Below are 25,777 nucleotides of genomic sequence, written 5' to 3' on the forward strand. Positions count from 1 at the left end.
TTGTCACTTGGTGGGTCCAAAAGCCACATATATCAAATGAGTATCCCACAGAGTGTACAGGTATACAAAATAAAAACAGCTTGTGCTATATTCATCAACACGTTTTGCCCTCACTTTATCAAGATGGTTGATAGCAAAGGGGGGGGGGGCATGATTTTTTTTTAATGTGATGTCCAACAAAAATAGGTGTAATGGACCAGTGCCAAGATTCTTTTGGCCATATAGTGTATTTGACATTTGTTGCACCCAAAAAAAAAAACTTGCCCCCACACATACCTTAAATAGGAACACATTTCTAAATGTAAAAGATCACAATAAGGCAACTATTTATGTAAACATTTAATTTACAGACAGCAAAATAGTTCATAATGTATAACATACTAAAACAATCATTATGAATTATTTATCTTTCATGGATAGACAATATATTACGACATTTTATATATAAAATCCAGTCATATGCAATTTAAAACAATGAAATACAGTCGCTCACAATTTCTGTCAAGTAAGTTACATGTAGATTTAAATGTGAAACATGCCCCAGCAAGGACTTATATACATTGAACTAACTTGTAGTTACAACCCTGTGAATGCAGTGATCCATTAGTTTAATTTCATGTCTTAAATGACCCCCCCCCCCGCCACACACACACTAGAGTCATTGTTAGTCTAATGAATTTTAAATATACATATATCTAAAGAAAAAAAGTGAAAAGGCATAGTTTATTTTTTTGAGGATTAAACTCAATTTGAATTCCCCATAAATTATTTTTACTACTCAATTATAATTTTGTTTTACACCTTTAATTCTCAAATATGTGTTTCTTAGAAGCATATCCCTGCTACATTTGATGATTGCTTAATCAGTGCAGTAGTTCATTTATATAGGTATCTAATTAAGAGTAGATAGTGGCTTTTAAAAGGTTATGTCCCTGGACTAAAAACCATGCAACTTTTGATAAAAAAAAAAAACCAAACACTTTTAAAACACATTTATTATATAAGCAGATATTTTGCAATACAATGCTTACTTGCCGATATAGATATGCTATTCACAAATTAAAAAAATAAAGTCCCCATAATATTTTATAGGGATGTCTACATGTCACACCTTCTTAAAGAGACATGGAACCAATTTTTTTTCCTTTCATGATTCAGATACCGAACCTTCCAATTTATTTCTATTATGTATTTTTTCCCATTCTCTGGGTATCCTTTGTTGAAAAGTATACATAGGTAGACTTTGAAGCTGTGGATTGGTGGCTGCACGTATATGCCTCTTGTCATTGTTTTTCAGCCAACTACCAGTAGTGCATTGTTGCTTCTTCAACAAAGGATACAAAGAGAATGAAGAAAATGTGTTAATATAAGTAAAATGTTTAAAATTGCATGATCTATCTGAATGATGAAAGAAAAAAAATTGAGTTTCATGTCCCTTTAAGATCTCATCCCCTTGTCATCTTGCTGAAAAACTGTCAAATGACTGGGTCAGATGGGATTTTTCACCCTTTACAGTTGACCAAGTGTTCAGTTGCGTTATGTACAAGGCAAGTTGCATTAGGTGGCCTACGCTACAGTTTAACCTGCTCATATGGCCCTATCCATGCATCAGCCAACTCCCTTAGCATATTATATCGTCTCTGGAATTGCTCGTCACTGCACTCTGCCAGGGACTTTGCAATCTGGTTTGTCACATCGTCTATGCTAAATTGTTTTTCATGGTTGTCTTTACTTTCACAATTCAATATTTCTAAGATATCTGCTGATAACTGAACTGTTGTATCTTCCTCAATACTCTCACTACGCCAGAAACTTGGAATCATTACTGGTTCTACAGGCTTTTTGCTGGTGACGAGCACAGTCAGGATGTGGCGGCAGGGAAGCTGCAGGAACTGGTTAAAGTAACAAGTGCATGATTTCAGGTTATTTGATAAATGCTGGGGGGTTTCTAGCAATGTAATGTTCATATCACCATTCTGTGTGTCAAACAATTTCTCAGACTTCACAGCAATGGACAACTCTTTTGAGCAAAGTTTGAAAGCTGCAGGAATACAGATGCGGTCTAGAGAATTGCGTATTAGTACTTCAGTCTCTGTTTCATTAGCAGCATCCCCATCAACAACTGCTTCATTTGGGGTGCACTTCAGCAAGTCTAGTTCATGAGGTCTGCAGGAACGCACATCAGGCACACCACAGTCTACAGTTTGGTCCTGGATGTATTTACCCAGAGCACAGATGTTGCTCTCAAAAGTGAGGTTTTTACCAAATATTTGAGTGATCTCACAGTATGTGGCTTCCATGTTCTGGTAATACAAATAGGATTCATATTTACTTCTCCAGCGATGGAGGGCCCAGACACGATCCACCAACAGCAATTCAACATTCATTTTCTTCAACAAATCCTTATTTGCAAACTTATGGATCAGTGTGTACAAACTGTGGAGGTTCTGCCCTGTGGCTGAGCACATAGCTTTTCTCAGGATATTTACTAGCAAACCGTGGATGTCAGCAGAAATGTAAAAATGTTGCTGCAACTTTCGGCATATATGGAATGCTGAGGGTACAATCTCTACAGAAGGGAACACTTTGATAATAGCTTCCATACCTATAAAGTTTGGGTCCACAAGAAAGATTTTTATCATTAACCAGTTAGGGTTGAAGTCTTTAAAATGACTGAACATTTTTACAAGGCATTCAGGGGATTCATTTTTAGGAACTGCAATATGCATAATCTTTGATGCATTATTTTTGGATGTCAAACGGGGACCATCCACTAAGAAAATGTATAAGGATTTCCCCTTTCCATTGTGGGCCTGTAATAGCAGTAGCATTTCTGGGTACTGAAAAAACACTTTTGACATCAGACTGGTCTGGAAGCTTAAGCTTATTAGTTCATCAGCTTTGTTTAATTCATATTTCAGTTGTGACCCAGGGTTGTATCTCAGCAGCTTCTGCACTGTAAAAGTTGCCATTTTCTCTTATGTGTGCCAAGATCACTAAACCTGGCTGCTCTGCATCTGTCAAAAAAAATGATATAAATTAAACACTATTTAACAAATCATGGCACATTCTAATCCTAAGGCACCCTGGGGTGCAATACATTTAGTATTCAAGTCAACCCCCCTTATTTTAAGAATAGGGGAGCCTAATTTAATCAAAGGAAGACTGCACAACATTATTGTTAATGGTGTAGAAACATTTCACCAACTTAAAGGGACACTGAACCCAAAATGTTTCTTTTGTGATTCAAATAGAGCATACAATTTTAAGCAACTTTCTAATTTGCTCCTACTATCAATTTTTCTTCTCTCTCTAGCTATCTTTACTTGAAAAAGAAGGCATCTAAGCTAAGGAGACAGGAAATTTTTGGTTTAGTACCATGGACAGCACTTGTTTATTGGTGCAGACCAATCAGCAAGGACAACCCAGGTAACCCGATAGAGCATGCAATTTTAAGCAACTTTCTGATTTACTCCTATTATCAATTGTTCTTTGTTCTCTTGCTATCTTTATTTGAAAAAGGCATCTAAGCCTTTTTTTTGTTCAGGACTCTGGACGGCACTTTTTTATTGGTGGATGAATTTATCCACCAATCAGCAAGAACAAGCCAGGTTGTTCACCAATAATGGGCCGGCATCTAAACTTACATTCTTGCTTTTCAAATAAACATACCAAATGAATAAAATTTGATAATAGGAGTAAATTAGAAAGTTGCTTAAAATTGCACGCTCTATCTGAATCACAAAAGAAAAAATTTGGGTTCAGTGTCCCTTTAAATAATAAGCAGAAGTATACATTTTTTTTTAAAAAAACACTCCCAGGCGGGTTATATATATGGATCATCTACAAAACAAAAAATCTAGTGTACAATGTCCCTTTAAACACTTGCCCGGGCATGAAGGGGATAAGGCTGCCACCAAGGCTGTATTTTTAAAGATATGGTACAATGAAGGTTATGTACAGTAAATACACAAATAAGGCCATACTATAGCTGCTTAATTTTGGGAAATTCATTTTAAATCAGTATCAACTTTAGTTTCTGGATGTCATTAAATAATAATTCAAAATTAGTAAAGCTGGCATTTGTCCAAAATAAGTGGTAATTCTACATTACTTCAATATACTTCTATATTAACTGTGTTTTTTTTTTGTTTGTTTTTTAAATGTTTTTTAATTAAACAATAACAGACATAGACAAAATAGATTGTGGCATTTAGGGTAGGTTTATGTCTCAATACACATACCTGCCAGGATTGTTTTGAGCTTCTGAGTAATATAAAATAAAAAGGATATATACTAGCCCTACATAAAAATAATGAATTTAACGTCCATTTAAACAATTACAAATTAACAACCTCTTAAGTGGACTCTGTACTGTAATTTCCCCCCTTGACATGCTCCAAATGATTTCTTAAATGAGCTGCATACTATTAGACTAATTACTCCTTTTGATTTATTTTTGTAATTAAAATATCTGGTTTTGTTCACTGAAACTAACACCCACAATAAAAATGTAAGTATTTGCCTTTGTGTATAGACAGAGAGAGATAAAATAAGCAGATCTGTTCCTCTGCAGGTTCAGACCATTGAATGGGTGCATGCATGAAAATAATGGATGTCAGTTTCAATTAGCAAATGCAGCTATGTCAAATACAAAAATAGTCTAAGGAACAGTCTACTTGATTTTTTTTTTTTATATAGTTTAAAAAGATAGATAGCTATTACCCATCGCCAGCTATACACAACATTATTATATTAATATACTTTATAACTTCTAAATATCTGCCTTTTTCTAAGCCCCAGCAGGCTGCCTCTAATCTGAGTGCCTAATATAGCCATTTTCACATACATTTTAAGGCAGCAGGTATAAGTCATAGAAGAAGACAAAAATACATTAAGGGGCTATAATAGTTGAAAAATGATATGCTCTAATTTGTTAGAGCATGTTATTTTCTATTGATCCTATACTACTGTGTGTTTAACCCCTGCAAAGGGGAAAACTGGGGAATGGGTAATAAAGGGATTATCTATCTTTTTTAAAACTATAAACATTTTTAAGGGGAAACTAATTTTACAGTACACTTTCCAATAAGACAGATTGATTTAAAGGGAAACCTTGAGATTTGTGTATAAAATGTTGAGTTGTGTGTAATTAAACAACTTTGCAATATATTTTGATATTTATTTTGTGCCCTTATCATGCAATTTATCTCTGAAAATTAAGCAATTACTTATGAACCCTGATTACTTTTCAAGGCTAACTCTGATACATATACACCCCTAATTGGCTTTAAGATAAGAAACACTCAGCGTCAATAAAGAGATGAACTATTTGAGGCAAAAAAACAAACACACACACAACATGATTTACTCGATAGTGCCAAGGCTGCATGCAGTAATGGGTTTGGTTAAGTAAGCAAATGGCATGCATGGGAAAAGGGAGGAGACAAACCTAAACCTGGCTGCAATGTATATTTTAGCAGGCAGGCGTTAGTGACATGTGGCTGCCATTATGCAGTGAAGAATAGTGCAGCCTTGACCAATCAATATACACCTGTCAAACTGCCATGGCAGCAATGTATTTTAAATGGTGTCAGAGCCAGTATGTACCAAGACCTTCTGTATCACCAACTTTGATAAAACAATTGGTTTGAAGATCCCTTCTGAATTATTTTGATATAACGTCATAAGCAGGCAGTATTAAAATATTCTCAGGTAATGCCAGTTCATAGCAACATATGATGCACTGCAGTTAAATAGTATTGTCTACATGTATTATAAGATTTACCCCTTAAAACTAATAATCAATTTGTCACAGAGCATAACTTCTAAAAGACATAAACAAGAAGATACTAAAGCTATATCTGTACTTCTTTCCAACATATATTGATTCTTCTTAAACATAAGCTGAATTTCTAGAGTTGGTCTTGGTCCTGCAGGGGGTACTTAGAACATTTGGGATTACTTACAGCTGCTAAATATGGAAGACTATGTGTCCATTTAAAATTATGGCCAATACACACAAATATTGTGCATGGATATATAATTTTCTAGAATAAGGATTGCTTTAATAAAAAAAAAAACACAGTGGGTCCATAACGTAGCCCATCCATGGCATGTCCAGAGTTGTTTCAACATGGCTAGCAAAAAACATTTCCAAATATATATTGTAGGATTAAAAATTACAATAGTGTGAGAACTTTTAAAGCTATGGAAAGTGAAAATTAAACTTGCATGATTTAGATAGAGCATGTCATTTTAAGACACTTTTAAATTCACTTCTAGTTTCAAATGTGCTTTGTTCTCTTGGTATCCCTTGTTGAAACATAATAATGACACATCCTACACTAGTGGGAGCTAGCTGCCGATTGGTGCCTGCACACATTTTTTATCTTGTGATTGGCTAACTAGATGTGTTCAGCTGGATGTCAGTAGTGCACTGCTGTTCCTTCAGCAAAATAGAACAAGAGAATAAAGCAAATTTGATAATATCTGTAAATTGGAAAGTTGTTTAAAATTGTATGTTCTATTCAAATCATGAAAAGAAAATTTTGGGGTTTCCTCTCACTTTAAAGGGACAGTCAACACCAATATTGTTATTGTTTAAAAAGATAGTTATGCCTTTACTACCCATTGCCCAGCTTTGCACAACCAACATTGTTATATTGATATACTTTAAAACCTTTAAACCTCTAAATTTCTGCCTGTTTATAAGCCACTAAAGACAGCCTCTTATCAACATTCTTTTTTTATATGCTTTTCACAAGGGCCTGCTAGTTCATGTGGGCCATATAGATCACATTGTGCTCATGTCAGTGGCCTGTGGCAGACAATGCACTAATAGGATAAATGCAAGTCAATAGATAATAAATAAAAAGGCATGTGATCAGGGGGCTGTCTGTCAGAAAAGGCTTAGATACAAGGTAATCACAGAGGTAAAAAGTGTATTAATATAACCATGCTGGCTATGCAAACCTGGTTAAGGAGTAATAAAGGGATTCTTTATATTTTTAAACAATAACATTTTTTGAGCTACTGTCCCTTTAAGTGTCCAAATATTGTTCCTCTGATGCTGCTGTGGGACAAGCAAAAACAGGAGAACTTTCATACCATGCTATTTGACAAAACTGTGGATAATCTAAAATAAATTAGAACGCTAAAACAAAACTTTATCTAAAACACAGCAGCATAGTTTTCCATATTTTGTTCTCATAGAAGCCACACGGAAAATGAACTTTCATAAATGTTCTCTAAAACTACAGACAAAAACATTTCCCATGTGCATCTACTGTGCAAAACTAACATGATGATAACATAAAATTATTTAATTAACTATTCATATGATTTACAGAGAACTTACATAAATCCGGTATTTAAATTTGTGGCTGCAAACTAGCTATTGATTAATATCTCTTAAATGCTAAGCCATATGAATCAACCTTCCTTAGCTAGTGACTGGCTCGTATAAGCACAAACATGGTCGTTTACAAACATCCGCTAAAATGACCATACACTTCCGGGTTTACGAGCTTGTACAGCTCTGTTGCTAAGCTTCAATAGTGTTGTGACGTAGCCTAGCCGGTACGTTGCGTGAGGACGTTAATAACGTCGACTCGTCGTACAATTCTGGATATGCTGTTTTTTTATTAGACTTTTGTACGCCGATAACTTTTGGGCTATTGAAAGCTATATACATTTCTTGTTATTTTCACAATTAAAATGAATCATTTTAACCAATGCTATTTCATTTATATGATGTATTTTTCTGTTTAATGTCGATTTCCGCATTTTATATACATGTATGTACACATTACAATTCATAGTATGGTATAAGAGAGTTACTGTACTCCTGCATATGCTCACACGCGTAATTGTAATAAACCATATTGGATCTTTAAGAATAGTAACCTAACCCGTTTACCCTCTGCTGCAGTGCAATTGCATAACATGATTTGCTCATGTACTAAACAGCGACTGCTTACAGCAGGGTTCTTCAAACTTGTTTTCCCAAGACCTATTGCAATGATACCAAACAGTAAGTTAAAGTGAAAGTAAATCTCATAGCGTTTTACAAACGCTAGGATTGATTTTTGAAACAAATAAAGGGGACTTTCATTCATGAAGTATTAGTATAAGATACTTCATGTAGAAAGCTCCTTTGTTTTAACCGATCAGCGTTTTTAGCTGCTGCAGCAGCCCATGGCTGAAATTTTTTTTGCTAAGAGGTGACCTTTTCACCTCTTAGCCAATAGCCGTGCAGTAAATCCGGCTTGGCGCCCATGGGAGCCGGTGTTCTGGTAAGGGACCAAACTTTTCAAAAGAGCGAACCATGTCACTTCCTGTGACGTTTCATCAGCTGTTGCACTAATTTTGCCCCTAATACGCATGCGTGCCAGCGTCATTACATACCTGGCCGCATACGTTGCTGTGAAACTATTTAGAATTGTGAAATTCTGAAACCTTTCTATAGCGCATGCGTGGGCTTTTCTATCACAAATGGGGGGGTTTATGGATCGATGTTTATTCAACACTGTATGTGAATTATGGTGTGAAACCGAAATAAATGTATACTTACCGTATATAAAAATATTTATATATAACCTCAAACATGGAACAATGTTTATTTGTCCCTGCATGACAAACAGCCACTCGGCTATCGCCACTGCATGTCGTATTTTAAAGTAAACATAAAGTGAAGTGCTTTGAATGGATGCCTTCTTGTTTGTATGCGTTTGAGGTTATATATAAATAAATATTTTTAAATACATTTATTTCGGTTTCACACCATAATTCACATACAGTGTTGACTAAACATCGTTCCATAACCCCCCCATTTGTGATAGAAAAGCCCACGCATGCGCTATAGAAAGGTTTCAGAATTTCACAATTCTAAATAGTTTCACAGGGACGTATGCGGCCAGGTATGTGATGACGCTGGCACGCATGCGTATTAGGGGCAAAATGAGTGCAACAGCTGATAAAACGTCACAGGAAGTGACATGGTTCGCTCTTTTGAAAAGTTCGGTCCCTTACCAGAACACCGGATTTACCGCATGGCTATTGACTAAGAGGTGAAACCGTCACCTCTTAGCAAAATTTTTTTTTAGCCGTGTGCTGCTGTAGCAGCTAAGAACGGCGATCAGTTGAAACAAATAAATGAGCTTTCTACATGAAGTATCTTATACTTCATGAATGAAAGTCCCCTTTATTTGTTTCAAAAGTCAATCCTAGCGTTTGTAAAACGCTAGAATTTACTTTCACTAACAAATTCAAGTCAAACTATCAGACACTGTTTTGGAGCTATCAGACAGTTTTAAAACAGCAGTCAAGGTATCAGACATATACTTTTCTGCTATCAATAGCTGTAACATACATATATGCTAATATAATAGATGTTTTAACTGTTACATGTATTTATTTTTTACATTAAAAAAAATACTGAACAAAGAAAAAGCATTTTTGTAATAAATTGACATTTAACACAATTCTGCATAAAGTAAAAAAAAAAGGATCATTCTAACAATATATTTACAATGTACATATTTCACACACTGACTCCTCTACAGTGTGGAGATGTTTTGCTGTGGGCGTTTTAAAATATTGAGTTAAAAATATCACTCTAATTGCAAATAATTTTCACACGTTTCCACTTAAAATAAAATCTCCATTGTGCCAATAAATTTTCACTGCATCTATCTCACACAATAACCAGCTACAATTTTGCAAAGTATGGGGACTTTTTACAGTGGAATTTTAAAAATATTGGCCTCAAAGTGTAAAAATAGTCATTTTCTAACATTTCCGCTTAAAGTAAATGTAAAGTTTGATAATAAAGTGCCCGGTATTTAAAAATTTGATAAAAAACAGGGGCACTTTAATTCATCACAATTTACATTTCACTTGTGTTGTGAAAAAATACTTACCTTTTAAACTTGACAGCCGCATTAGCTTCTCCCAGTCGTCGCAAGCCTCTTCCAACGTCAGAAATGATGGATCGGTCATCCTCCAATCACGACTCCCCCCACCCCGCGCGGGAATCGTATGATTCAATGCCGTGAATGGAGGAAGCCAGATTCCTCATTTTAGACCCAGGAAGAGGCTTTGCAACGGGCGGAGGAAGCTGGAGCAGCTGTCAAGTTTTAAAGGTAAAGGGACAGTCTAGTCAAAATTAATCGTTCATAAATCAGATAGGGCATGCAATTTTTAACAACTTTCCAATTGACTTTTATCATTAAATTTGCTTTGTTCCCTTGGTGGTATTTTTCAAAAGCTAAACCTAGGTGGGCTCAAACGGATTTGTAAACCGTTTAAAACCGCCTCTTAGCTCAGAGCATTTTGAAAGTTTTTCACAGTTACATACCTCCCAACATTTCAAAATTCAAAAGAGGGACACCCTCCCTCCGCAGCAAAAATTTTAAATGCGGTGGGCAGGAGCAGGGGCGGGGCTTAAAAAATCATAAGACCAAAGTAATATAAATAAAATTCTAAATAAAGTCATATCTTTTAATACTCTTAGGCAGCAAATCAAACACAAGCTCAAACCACTGGTATAGCTATGTGAGCTCTGTATTTAATTAAGCTTTGCAGAGACAGTGCTAAATATTTTTATCTTAATTGAATATTTAATAATAGTTTTTTTTAAAACTGCTCTCTGCATTCCCCATTAATATTCTAGATTCTGGCCTTTAAAGCTAGCAAAAATGCACAGTAATACACTACATATCATACACTTACATATGCACATACATACACACTACATAGCATACTTACACATGAAGATACACACTACATATACACTTATACAGGCAGATACATACACACTAAATAGCATACACTTACACATGCAGATACACACACACTACATTGCATACACTTACACATACAGACACACTACATATCATACACTTATACAGGCAGATACACACACACACTACATAGCATACACTTATACATACAGATACACACACACTACATAGCATACACTTATACATGCAGGTACGCACACACACACTACATAGCATACACTTACATATGCACATGCACACACACTACATAACATAGCTTACACTTATACATGCATATACACACACACACTACATAGTATACACTTATACATGCAGATACACACACACTTATACACACACACTACACAGCTTACACTTATACATGCAGATACACAAACACTTATACATATATATACACACACTACACAGCTTACACTTATACATGCAGATACACACACATGCACACTTATAGATACAGATAGACACACACTACATCATATATGGGTATCTGTAACTCATTGTTTGGGGTCCTGGAGTTGGCAAGCACATTAGCTGGCAGTCTGAGGCTACCACTGTTACCCTGGTGTTAGCACTGCTCATCGTATAAAACTGAAGGCATGCTAATATTATCACCAGGGGTTAGACGTCATCACTACCAGAGGTAGGTTAGAGAGGTCACCATTACCTGAGGTCAGAGGGTATACAGCCTTCCTACTCCTGCTTAACCCACACACCATTAATTTTCCACAGAGAATCTAACATTTATATAACCCTGTGAGAGAAAAGCCAGCTGCTTCTGACTATGTGCCCAATAAAATTTTAAACTTTTTTTTTTTTTTAAATGCATGGGGCAATGCGGGACAGATGGCTAGCAACCCAAAACAGCGGGACAGACCCCTAAAATCGGGACTGTCCCGCGAAAATCGGGACAGTTGGGCGGTATGCAGTTAGACAGTACTAGTTCACGTGTTTCATATAGATAATATTGTGCTCACTCCCGTGGAGTTATTTAGGAGTCTGCACTGATTGGCTAAACTGCATGTCTGTCAAAAGCACTGAGATAAGGGGGCAGTCTGCAGAGGCTTAGATACAAGGTAATCACAGAGGTAAAAAATATATTTATATAACAGTGTTAGTTATGCAAAACTGGGGAATGGGTAATAAAGGGATTATCTAGCTTTTTAAACAATACAAATTCTAGTGTAGACTGTCCCTTAATTTTTTTTTCACAATACAAGTGAAATTTAAATTTTGATGAATTAAAGTGCCCCTGTTCTTGATCAAATTTTTAAAAACCGGGCACTTTATCATCAAATTTTACATTCACTTTAAGGTAAAAACAAATTCTCCCATTGAGCCAATATTTTTCCACTGCAGCTATCTCGCACAATGACCCTTCTACAATATCACAAAGGATGGCAACTTTTTACTGTGGAAATGTAAAAATATTAGTCCCCAGTTTTAACTAATTTTCCAGCACTTTACTAAGGGTTAAAAATGAAATATCCCATTGTGCCATTACATTTTCACTGCAGCTATCTTACACAATGTCCTCTACAATATGACAAAGAATGGGGATTTTTTTTTACTATCTATCAAATTTTAAAAATATTGGGCCCCAAATGTAAACTCAAATAGAAAAAAATAGTAATTTTCCAGCACTTCACTAAGAGTTAAAAACAAAATCTCTGATTGTGCCAATATATTTTCACTGCAGTTATCTTACACAATGACGCTTCTACAATATGACAGAGTATGGGGAATTTTCACTGTGGAATTTTAAAAATATTAGTCTCCAAAAGTCACTCAAATTGCAAAAATAGTCATTTTCCTACATTTCCACATAAAGCTACATGAAACTCAATTTTTTTCTTTCATGATTAAAAGGACACTGAACCCAAATTTTTTTCTTTCGTGATTCCGATAGAGCATGCAATTTTAAGCAACTTTCTAATTTACTCCTAGTATCAATTTTTCTTCGTTCTCTTGCTATCTTTATTTGAAAAAGAAGGCATCTAAGCTAAGGAGCCAGCCAATTTTTGGATCAGAACCCTGGACAACACTTGTTTATTGGTGGGTGAATTTATGCACCAATCAGCATGAACAACCCAGGTTGTTCACCAAAAATGGGCCGGCATTTAAACTTACATTCTTGCTTTTCAAGGAACTAATAATAAAAGTATTAAAAGTATAAAAGTATTAACCTCTAAACCGACAACCCCCCACAACACAATAAGTCTAATTTAAACTATTAACCCCTAATCCGCAATTTACCCACATCACGATCTACCTAATAAAGTATATTAAACCCTAATCTGCCATTAACCCACAATAAACCTAATAAAGTATATGAACCCCTAATCTGCCATTAACCCACATTGCAATAAACCTAATAAAGTATATGAACCCCTAATCTGCCATTAACCTACATCGCATACAATCAATATATGTCAAAGTAAGTTGGAGTCTAACTTGCTTTGACATATATTGATTTTATGCTCTTGAGAAAGGCTTGTTTTGCCGAAATGCGTTGAGCTATATTTTAATAAAATCTGAAGCTGCATCTGAAGATACTGTTAGGTGTCCCCCCCAGGGGGTAAGTGTCAGTGCAGGCCAAGGCCTGGGGCCTAGTGTACCACCTGAGGCATATGTAGATTATCTGATAAGGGCCCCTTAGAATGACTCAGACCACGCAGCATTATGATCGAAAGCCAATTCTGTTTATTGCACAGTGCAAGCCTTTCTTATAGTGACATACAGGGTTAAGGGGATGACACGTTAGGACCGCGTCATCTTACACAGTTATACAGAGCAAAGTACAAGGAAAAACTGGAACATGAGTTTCTCATAACAATACTTACAGAGTCATAACAAACTACCATCTGCGGAGACAACAAGGTTTCTGAACCCTCTTGTTTACATTATCTTATTCTATCTTCTTCTGGGCGTCGGGCCAGGGTACATTGGCAAGGCTGAACAGCTAAGGAAACTATCATAACCCAGTATAATAAAGTCTATTCATTACAAAATGGCTGCGAGGAACAAGATGGCTGCGAAGAACAAGATGGCTGCCATCAGGTTCATATTACCCCTAACATACCATCCTTTTATTCTAACAGAATAACATAAAAATAGACAGGCATAGAAAATTAGTAAAGCCTTATATTATGGTAACAGAACTCTGTGAGAATACTAAAGAGAAAAATATTCCTGTGTCGTGATATACTTTTATAGGATAATTGTCACTGCATATAGGTACAGCCCCTCCAATACCTTCCATCTAACTTCCAGCCTTCCCAAAACTACCGGTCTACCGGCACAGAAACCCAACCAGCCCCCCATCTACCCCCAAACAACGCTGCATCGTCTATCTCTCCACCTGCATTGCTAGCACCCCCCAATATGTCCAACAGTTCCTTTTCCACAGTAAAGCATGACATAGCAACAGCACAACTGTCTCTAGGTGGCCTCTGAACACTTTAAGAATAGTCTTTGTCCATTTGAGAGCGCTGCACCTTGACACTTTGCTATAATACAGTTCTCCAACAGTTCATTTGCAGTAGGGGTGCTTATCCACGGTTCTTCCGCAGGGAGATACTGGAAATCTGATGGTTTGTTCATGGGGTAGACAAGGCAACCAGTGGATACCCATGGCAAGCAGACACTCGAGTCACAGGGAGTCTAGGAAGCAAACAGAAACAGTACAGGATGAGTACACACCGAAATACAATCACAATTATGTCCAAATAAAACGTCACTTTCATCCTATGTCATTTAAAATCAAACAAAACATTGTTGATATATAATATAAACTAAATACATTGATATTTCTCAGAGAATAATTTACAACTTCTCTATACACTTTTAAATGATACTGCATGAATACTAAGCAAGTGAAAACCTGCCAAACTTCATCAAGGGCCTGAATGGTTATGCCAAAACTTATGCTAAGGCCTGCCCTGTAGCAAAAATGGAAAAAAGAAAACAGTCAATAAAAATAAATGAATTTCTTTACACTGTCACTTTGAACTTCTAAAAAAATAAAAGAACCTTGTCTTGCTTTATTCTGGATGGCTGCTATCTATAATGTTTATAATTCTCCAACCATGATCCTAATATTCAACAATCTCATCTGATATAAACACTACTAGTTTACTAATTATTTTATGCAACCTAAATTCTCTCACACTCCTGTATGAGGAAAGCATACAAACAGAACATCATTTAAAACTACAAGTTCTTTTAAAGGTAAACACATCTTTATGTAGGCTGACCATACGTCCCGTTTTGAAAGGGACAGTACCATTATTTTATGTTTCTTCCCCTGTCCCGTCATTTCTTTAATAATATTAATTTTGTCCCGTTTTGAGTGTTATTAGACCGTGCAGCCAGCGCAAGTGTCATTTTTTAGCACACACACCACTTACTAACATTTTTTAAACTCCCTGCCGGCGGGAAGGGCAGTTTTTTTTAACTGCAGGGTTTGGGTTGGGTGGCCATGCCCACATGATCCACAGCACCGCGTCTATGCCGCCCGCAATCAAAATTAGGAGCGTGATCATTGAAAGCAATTGACAGCATGTCAGTACTCAGTCGTGAGCTGTCAGACTGAGCTGAGGAGAGAGACTGGTCACAAGAGGGAAGTTAGAACTACTAGCTAGTGCCTAGTAAGGACAGGAGTCGGACTAGATCTGTCATCATCTGATGTGATGATCATCTGCCTCTGCCATCACCCGAATTAGTGGCTGACCATCACCAGAGAGATAATTCTTACCATCTTCTTGTGTCACAGTGTGAACATACAAACATAGTGATCAAGTAGATCAAATGTCTAAGTTCTGCAAGAATTGTGCATGGCCAAAGTAAGACCAGTGTCTGTGCCTGTCAATCAATTAAATTGTCATTAATTATGCTTATTATTATGCTGCTGCAGTGCTGGTTGTACAGACGTTATAAATAACAATTATCATTATCAAGTAAATATTTCCACATTTTTCTCAGTTCTTCCACCATGTAACAATGATTTTGGGCAACTCAGCTAAGGATAATTGTTGGCTCAATAGTTTATATTCATGTCATAAAAGAACTTTTGTTAAAATCTTACTTTTTTCCCTATGAATAAAGAATATTAACCCCGTCCCGTTTTTGACATCTCAATGTCCCGATTCTGTTTTAAGGAAATATGGTCAGCCTATCTTTATGGTAAGAATTACTCTCTTTGACAAACATCAGGAATGACCAAATTCACTTTGCAGATACCATACTAATTAATAAAAGGGAAAAATACATTTGCTTTCATAACCTATAATTATGCTATTCCCTGAACAAACATTTCTCTGTATATTTACTATAAACTTCTAGCTTAGACGTGTCCTCCTTATGTTCTAAAGGGTGAAGGGTCTAAAATATTATGCTATGTTGTAACATTTTCCTTAAACGTATTTTATACTCAGTGGGTCATTCAATAGGGTACAATACTGCACAGTTCACAGTTACCTTTATCTAAATGGTTACTTTGTTAAGCACATAAACTACCATGTGCACTAATACCAATGAAGCATATGATGTCTTATACCCAATATGATCAATAAAAATAATACAAATACAAGAGAATACAAAACAAGCAATATAAGGAATTGAGTTAAAACAATACTCCCCTAATTTAATTGGTTGACCCTGTAACAGCATAACAGGACCTCCATATCGAGCGGTAAGGCACAGTCCAGAGAAGGATAGTCTTTATGTCCTGAAGACACACATCAGAGGAAACAGTCATAGATTACCCAGAGTCCAGTTCTGGGGCTGGTACCAGCATGCAAAGCAAAGAATGGATCCAAAGATAGTTCAGTAACTTTTTTTTTTTTTTTTTACTGCAGTATGGTGGTTAAAACAAGCTTGACAAAAGGTCTTTCATCTTCCTCTTTTCTTTCTTTAAAGGTTTACTTGCTTTCAATCTTTAATCTTTTGAAGAGTGCACTTATGGAATTTTGCCTGTACAAATTTTACCTAAATATGGAAACTCAAAAATAATTCAGTTAGTGTCTTTTAATCTCTGAAGACAGCTTCATGATCTCATCCTGCAAATACAAATATAGTGTTAAGAACCACATAGAAAAATAAAACATTTTAGGCATCTGAAATATGAGAGCAAAATAAAACACAGAAAGACAATAAAAAGATCTAATCCACCAGGGAGGGAAAAAAAGAGTGGGGTGTGGGTGTACAGGCTACGACCGGGGTGGCCAGCAAGGTAGATGCTTTTCCGTGGCCAAATTCCCAATGAAGGAAAGTTCTAGACAATCCTAGGGACGTAGTGCATCCTGCATAGGGGTAAGACAAGGAAATTTTAGGGCACAGCTGGTGGTTAGACAATAACATTGTACGAGGAGATTTAAAACGTTTTAGGTTCACCTCCTAAAAGCAATCACCCCCATTACATAAAGATATTCATCAATACTCATCAATACTTCCCCCATGTTTGCGTGAAACATCTCATGTGACACGCAAACACAAGATAACAAGAAACTAAACGACAAATCATGCACTCCACTCATGCAGAGACAATTCTCAATAGCAAGCAAAAATGAAATACACTTCACTATTCACTATGCTGTCCATACAGCACGCTTCCAAACGTATTCACAAAAGAGAAAAACATAACAAACAAACAGTGAAAACCAACCGTTCTTGTCTTTCACAAAACAAAACATTAGCTGCTGACACAAATTTCAAACAACCACAATTAACTTAAAATGCAACACATATTCTGACAGTCACTGAAATGCAACACTCTCAGAACACTACAAACAATTAAAAACATCCACTAATTACAAAAATTTCATATCACACAAAGAAAGCAATCACAGCAGATGCCCAAGAAACTTCAGTTGCAGATTGTACAAATAAAATTGCGCTTATTTAGGAAAGATCAGATAACCACAGTAGCCACTGTTAAAGGGACATTCTAGGATAAATGAAAATTACATTATTCCGATAGGACTTTTAATTTTAACCAACCTCCCTAGATTAAACCAAACATAGGTAGGCTTATATGCTAATTTTTAAGCCTTTGAGGGCTGCCTCTTATCACAGGCTCTCATTACAACACCAAGAGACAAAATACACGTAAGCCATATAAATAAAACTAAAACTGGGATCAGAGAAATTAGCAAGTTATATAAATGCAGTAGAATCAGATAAAATGTGCATCATTTGTTTTAGGGGTGTTTATTTGTAGACACCTTATAGACCACGGCTTAGCTGTTAAGCAGCAATCAAAGTCATTGCAATAATAGTGGTAGACTAGTTAATAACCAAATAACTATATATATTTTAAAGTGTCACTGAAATCACTTCATGAAATAACATCTCATTTATTTATTGAACGCAGTGGGGGTTATTTTAAATAACAAAGAGTTCTGAACTATCTGTGAGATACAGTTTGACAGCCACAGAAATAAAGTTATAATTTTTAAGCTATATTCTGTGATAGAATATAATATAAATACTTGTTTCTTTGTAGTGAGCAATTTATATTTATCATTTTTTATAACATAGAACACCAGTACTGCCGCTTTAAATGTAAAGTGCAAATTGTTCTCTCTGCAACAAAGCCAAACAGAGAAACTTTTTTTTCCATTATAACAAGAAAACCAAAACATGCACAGTGTTATCAGTCTTTCTCAAGGATAGTGAGGCAAGCTCAAAGTTTCATTTTTACTTAAAGGAGAAACACTGTTTACTGCTTAAAAATATAAAATTCACACGAAAACTGGATAAATGCTAATTAGTTTAACCACAACAAAATTATTGGATTTAATATTATGTATAATTTGATATTCACCATTCTGCAGTTGTCAAGCCAAATATAGCAACCGTATATAACACAAAAAATAAGCTTTCTGAAAAAGAATACTAATACAATTTCCCCTTTAAATTATTCCCAATGATCCTTATAATAAAAAATGCATACTGACGTTCATTAAATAGCCTAAACAAGCATAAGCAGCATAAGAATGCACTCACAGTGGGATGCAGGCTAGTTAAAGGGACATTTTACCCAAACTAAAAATAATCTTTAATTGAAACTGCTAACACAGTGAAATATACTAGTGTTAGGCTCACAGTAAACCTCATTGTCTTTTCTGTAAATATTCCCTTAAATTCTCAGATGTTATATCAGTTTTCCTGTATCCCTTTAAATATTTTCACTCCTCTGTTTTTTTCTCGTTTTTTTTTTTTCTTTTCTGTCCTCTAGTCTCCCGGATCCCTACACTAAAATTGTAGACAACTTATCACTTCAGTTTGCATTACAGAGAGAATTAAGTTATACTGCAAAAAGAAATATCTGCGATCTAAACGGCAGATTTAAAATAAATATATACAAAGAAAAGTCTCTTAAAATATATTTTGCAAACTACTAATACAGTGTTATTGCACTGGTCCTTTAAATAATAAAATGACAATTTTCTATTGCTCCGTCTACGCACTGAGCTCTGATTTTACAGACAAATATAAGATAATGAGATATTCTTATTATCTAAAATGCAACCCATTGCAGTCAACTGTGTTTTGAAAGCATAAGACCAGCTACTTCATATATATACAAATAAACTTGCAAATGCAATCTCTCCTATATGTTATACTATGCAGCTTGTATAACAAGTCATTGACAATACATTAATAGCAACACTTGTCACAGTGGACTGTCCCTTTAAGGACTAACCATTCATCACGTAAATTACATATGTATATCCCAACCATAATTTAGGCTGCTTGTATGATTTACCACACAAATTTCACCTCTGTACTGTAGCATGCCCTGCAGATTAATTTACTTGCAACAAAAACGGACGCACTTTTAGATAAACTTTCAACTACAGCTTATAACTATATGTCACCAACTCTGTGCACAGACCTTACAAATACAACATACGTTAACCCATTAATCATATTTGAAACAGTTTCATATTTACCAGATCGTGACAAAAAAATCACACACACCATCGCACTTTCAAAGCCACTTTCAAAGCCGTTACTTCACTTGCAAAAAGCAATATCATATCTTTACATGCCGCCACACAATTATCACTTAAAACTAAAACTGCACATGAATACCACATACTTAAAACATGCTGGTGACTTTAAAATACAGGTATATAAAATAACATTACCGAATATCTTCTAAAAACGTCTGATTTCCCAGAAGAGAAACAGAAAGAAACATTATTACGATACAGACACACAAGTTCATTCCATCTCGCATACCAGAGATTTACTCCCTTTTTTCCTTTCTCAGAAAATCATCTAATTTATAGCGTACGACATACATATAAAATTTACCAGATTACCCTGTCACCAAGTTCAAAATGTATTTTTCTTTCCGATTCCACGCAAAATGGCCATTTTTTGCCTGGATTGGGATAATCATTTTCAAATAATACATTCTGTTTTTGGTTTAAAGTAAATCTGTTACATGCATACCACAGTGAGAACCTACAGACCATCACACATTATGCATCTCAATATACAAATTTTCCTAAACAAGCAAACGGAGCTGCTGTAACCGTTTCTTCTCTCTCTTTTTTTTTTTTTTTTTGATCTATGTGCGCGCTCAGTGGTGGCCCCCCTTCTTTGCCTGCTACATTCTTTTAACACAGAGATGTTTCTATGAATCACACAGCCGTACTCACTGACAGTGTTTTAAAAAAATATTTCTGTCTTTTGCAGAAACTATTAACTCTTCTTTTCTTTTACCTTATACCTTTAATTTTCTCTGTGCATTCTTATCTATAAGCAGTTCCCATTTCTCAATACAATAATAGCCACAATAATAACATGCACAGCCACTTAATATTTTCTATGCACAGCATCAAAAAACACAAACAAAGCAAAGCAAGCATCAGATATCAACATGAGCTTCAGGTGGGTAACAAAACTCTATTATGGGAATGAATATGGGAAACTTTAACACACGTGAGACTCACTCACTCTGCCACGTTGCCCGGGGGACCTTATCTTAAAAAATCCTCCCGTCGACTGGCATTCATATATTTCTTGCGCGCTTATCACAGACAGGACTCACAATACCTGTCGTATCCCAGCACAGGATTGATTACCTGTCTGGAGGGGTTATCACAACTGCCGGCAGGACTATAACCTCCGCAAACCTGTGCTTCAACCACAGGAACCCCTTTAACCCTTTATCATATATTATCAACACCTATTACCAGACTAAATTTAGGTTCAAATTCACAGAAAGAAAGCATGGTAGAAGCACTCATACTTACTCCCGGCGAATCCCACAAACTGACGCCAAAACTGTTAGGTGTCCCCCCCAGGGGGTAAGTGTCAGTGCAGGCCAAAGCCTGGGGCCTAGTGTACCACCTGAGGCATATGTAGATTATCTGATAAGGGCCCCTTAGAATGACTCAGACCACGCAGCATTATGATCGAAAGCCAATTCTGTTTATTGCACAGTGCAAGCCTTTCTTATAGTGACATACAGGGTTAAGGGGATGACACGTTAGGACCGCATCATCTTACACAGTTATACAGAGCAAAGTACAAGGAAAAACTGGAACATGAGTTTCTCATAACAATACTTACAGAGTCATAACAAACTACCATCTGCGGAGACAACAAGGTTTCTGAACCCTCTTGTTTACATTATCTTATTCTATCTTCTTCTGGGTGTCGGGCCAGGGTACATTGGCAAGGCCGAACAGCTAAGGAAACTATCATAACCCAGTATAATAAAGTCTATTCATTACAAAATGGCTGCGAGGAACAAGATGGCTGCGAAGAACAAGATGGCTGCCATCAGGTTCATATTACCCCTAACAGATACCCTTGTGATGGTTATAATAAAAGGCTGATTTAAAACTTAAATCCTGTGAGTATGACCTGTTTGTGCGCCTACCATTTTATTTAAAACGTGCTACACCATTGTGAGCTTTTTATTTTAGAGGTGAAAGAAGGCAGGTTTCACAGAGGAAAAGATCATCTTGCATCCCCTGAGGTGACACAGTGCCGCCACATTCAATATTTATTGAATATATTTATTTTTAGATTAGGGATTTCTGGGCTCTCTTAAAAGAGCTGAATGTCCTTTTAAGGGCAGTTAAAGAGCTAAATACCTGTAATGATCCTGTCACAAGGAAGATCAAATGTATAAAGGTATGCCAGACAATAAATTGGTTAAAGGTGTGGAACTCAACTGCAGGTTAACTTTATAATATAAGTGTTTGTTTCACCTTATTTTATGTAATCCATTAATTTGGAATGGACTCCAGTTATATGGTGATGTTTTGATTAGATAGATCAGAGCGATATATTGTATTACGTATCCAAATATTAGATGTAATACCGTAGTAACAAATGCTTTCAGACAGTGTATTTTGCCCCAAGATGTCTTATATGCTGAGACTGCACGCTAACAAACCCCACAGTTCATAATCAGGCATTAGACAGTAATGAGCTTCAACACGTCCTTAATGTAAGTCTTATGTTAGATATACTCTCCGGTAAAGTAACAGTCTATTGTGCAGTGATAATCAACATACGGTAAGAGTACCTGTTAGCAATTCCTGTAGTTTAGGAGTCTTGAAAGTCAGCTCTGTGGAGTCGATAACGCTCTCAGCCGCCTTCGGTAGCTACCGGAAGTGACGTCAGGGTAAGTTGGAATCCCTGTCAGCGGCGTCTGTGTAAGCTTACGATGTGAGTCAGTTTTCGAATCTCAGTGAGAAGCAAAAACCAATGAGGAGCTGGAAAAGGTAACGATTGTTTGTTGCGACTTCCAAACTTCAGTGGAGATACGATGTTGCAATTGTGGCAAGAGTAAAATAAAAGGTTTCTCTTCTTAGAACATAAACAGAACTTAGAAGTATTGTAATCCAAGGCTTAAGCAGTAATGAAATGTAACACTACCAAAATACTAAGCACTGTGTGATAAGTGCGCCAAACTTAAATAAGGGGAGGTGTCCAATCAAAGTGTAGTAGGAGAGTTAAAGCAACAGTAACATGAGTCCTTACATGACCCCCCACTCAAGGGAGCTGTTCCACAGCTGCAGGACGAGGTCGATCTGGGTGTCTACGGTGAAAAATAGCAATCAACCTGGGAGCCTTTAAATTGGAGATTGGTTCCCACGAATCTTCTTCTGCTGAATAATTCTTCCATCGTACCAAGTATTGCAGTACTCCTCTACTGAATCTGGAATCTAAAATGGAATCAACCTCATATTCATCATCATCTAGAACTGGATGGGTTGGAGGCAACAAAGTACTGTTATCTCTGGTAGTTTTGTAAGGTTTAAGTAAGGAGACATGCACGGTGGGGTGTATCTTGATCGTATCAGGTAGTTGTATCCGAATAGCATTTTTGTTAATGATACGAAGTATTGGAAATGGCCCAATGAAAAGACCAGCAAGTTTTTTAGATGGGATTTGTAATTGCAAGTTTTTTGTAGAGAGCCAAACCAAATCTCCTACTGCGTAGTTTGGAGGTTCTCGTCTGCGTAAATCATAATACTTTTTCTGGCTTGCTTGAGAGTTTTGTAAATTTTGTTGAATGAAAACGAAGTTTTCCTGAAGGGAATTGAGGAAATCCTCCACTAGAGGGGAATCTGAGGCTTTCTCAGGAGAGAAAGTAATTCGAGGATGGTATGCAAAATTAGCATAGAATGGAGTCATTTTTGTAGAGGAATTCATAGAATTATTGTAAGCGAATTCTGCCATGCCTAAAAATTTAATCCAATCATTTTGGTGATAAGCGCAATAACATCTGATAAATTGTTCCAACCATTGGTTGATCCTTTCTGCTTGTCCATTCATTTGTGGATGGAAAGCAGTGGTGAACCTGTGATCAATCTGAGCTGCTTCACATAATTTTAACCAAAACCGAGAGGTAAACTGACTACCTCTGTCAGTGGTCAATGTGGGTGGTATTCCATGTAATTTTACAATATTTTCCAGAAATAGATGAGCTGTTTCACTTGCAGTAGGAAGCTTGTGGAAAGGTATAAAATGTGCCATTTTTGTAAAAATATCAACAACAACAAAGATGGTATTCTGGTTATTGGACGTCGGAAGATCAACTATGAAGTCCATAGACACATGTTGCCAAGGCCTATTGGGTATAGGTAAGGACATTAAAAGTCCATAAGGTGGTCTTCTTTCTACCTTACATGTGGTGCAAGTAATACAGGACTGTATATATTCATATATGTCAGTCTTCATCTTAGGCCACCAGAAATGTCTCTGTAATTGTTCAAAAGTCCTGTTGACGCCTGGATGTCCGGCAAGAGGTGAATCATGATGTGTTTTTATCAATTCCGACCTGAGGGTAGGGGGAATAAATATTTTCTTTCCGTGACAATAAATTCCATCAGTCTTCTGAAGACTAGGATGTGGTGGATCTTGCTGGTTATCAGTGTAGGCTTGTAATTGAGTAAATAGAGGTGTAGTGAAACCAACAAAACGTTCTGGAGGAATAATATTCCTTCGGAACTCTTCAGGTTGTGGTTTTTCATTCTGGCGAGATAAAGCATCTGCTTTTCCATTTTTGGCTGCAGGTCTGTATATGATTTGGAAATTGAATCGATCAAAATAGAGACTCCATCTCACCTGTCTTGCTGATAATGTCTTATTGTTTTGCAAATATTGCAGGTTTTTGTGATCTGTCAGAATAGTAATGGGTACCCTTGTGCCTTCAAGGAGATGCCTCCAATGCTCCAAAGATGATCTGATTGCAAGTAATTCTTTATCTCCGATTGAGTAATTTCATTCTGCTGGAGTCATAACCTTGGAGTAAAACGATATTGGGTGTAATGGGTCGTTTAAGGATTTTTGTTGAGAGAGGATTGCCCCTATGGCGAAATCCGATGAATCAACCTCTAGTGTGTCGGGGTAGGATGGGTTAGGGAATTGTAATATGGGAGCAGTGGTGAATCTTTTTTTTTTAAAAAGTAAAGCTTCATTAGCTGCAGGGGTCCAATGATAAGGTGTTTTCTCTCCTGTAAGACAAGTGAGAGGTTTCACGATTTTAGAGAAGTTCTTAATGAACTTCCTATAGTAATTTGAGAAACCAAGAAAGCGTTGTAATTGTTTCTTAGTTTTTGGCTGTGGCCAATCTGAGACTGCATTGACTTTTTCGGGTTGCATTTGAATTCCTCTAGGGGATATGTTGTAACCTAGGAAGGACACATTGTCAGTGTGAAACATACATTTCTCTGGTTTAGCATATAATTTATGAGTTCTGAGTCGGGAGTGAATCCATCTGACATGCTTTACTTGTTCCGTTTTGTTTTTTGAATAGATGAGAATGTCGTCTAGATAGACAACAACACAAACATCTAGCAGATCCCGGAACACATCATTTATAAAGTGTTGGAATGTGGCGGGCGCGTTGCAAAGGCCAAATGGCATTACAAGATATTCAAATAAACCGTATCTGGTGCGGAATGCGGTTAACCATTCATGACCTTCTTTTATTCTAATAAGATTGTAGGCGCCTCTTAAATCCAGTTTGGTAAAGATGGTGGCTTTGGACAACCTCTCAATCATCTCTGGGATCAAGGGTAAAGGGTAGCGATTTTTTATTGTACGCTTATTTAGTTCACGGTAATCTATTATTGGCCTGAGTGACGAATCTTTGTTACGTACAAAAACATTCCCGCCCCAGCTGGGGAGGTTGATGGGCGGATGAAGCCTTTTTTTAAATTCTCTTCTAAATAACCTTTGAGATGTTCTAATTCGGGGTGACTTAGAGGATACAGGTGATCAACAGGTATACTGGCACCTGGTTGCAGTTGGATCGGACAATCGTAGGCCCGATGGGGGGGAAGATTTTCAGCTTCAGTCTTACTGAAGACATCGCTGAAATCTTTGTATTCCATAGGTATATCATTCTGGGATGTTATGGTTTATAACAAAAAGGATTCATGCAGACAAGTTGTTTTGCAATAAGGTGAAAGAAATTTTATTTGGAAAGGTGA

General features: G+C 36.5%; 1 protein-coding gene across 1 annotated transcript; it reads right to left on the reverse strand.

Annotated features, from left to right (window-relative positions):
* Positions 1-977: 977 nt before the first annotated feature.
* Positions 978-7,470, reverse strand: LOC128641022 (zinc finger SWIM domain-containing protein 1). The gene is made up of 2 exons (XM_053693546.1): positions 7,361-7,470; positions 978-3,017 (listed from the first exon to the last, which is right to left on the reverse strand). Exon 2 carries the CDS (start codon positions 2,970-2,972, stop codon positions 1,572-1,574), a length of 1,401 nt encoding a protein of 466 aa, XP_053549521.1. The 5' UTR covers positions 2,973-3,017; positions 7,361-7,470; the 3' UTR covers positions 978-1,571.
* Between the last annotated feature and the right edge of the window lie 18,307 nt (positions 7,471-25,777).

This window comes from Bombina bombina, chromosome 1 (genome assembly GCF_027579735.1).
Source record: "Bombina bombina isolate aBomBom1 chromosome 1, aBomBom1.pri, whole genome shotgun sequence".
NCBI classification, from domain to species: Eukaryota; Metazoa; Chordata; class Amphibia; order Anura; family Bombinatoridae; genus Bombina; species Bombina bombina.

What these genes read in the sequence shown, in the direction of transcription:
- LOC128641022 (XM_053693546.1), bottom strand. Translation starts at nt 2,972, where the DNA reads ATGGCAACTTTTACAGTGCAGAAGCTGCTGAGATACAACCCTGGGTCA.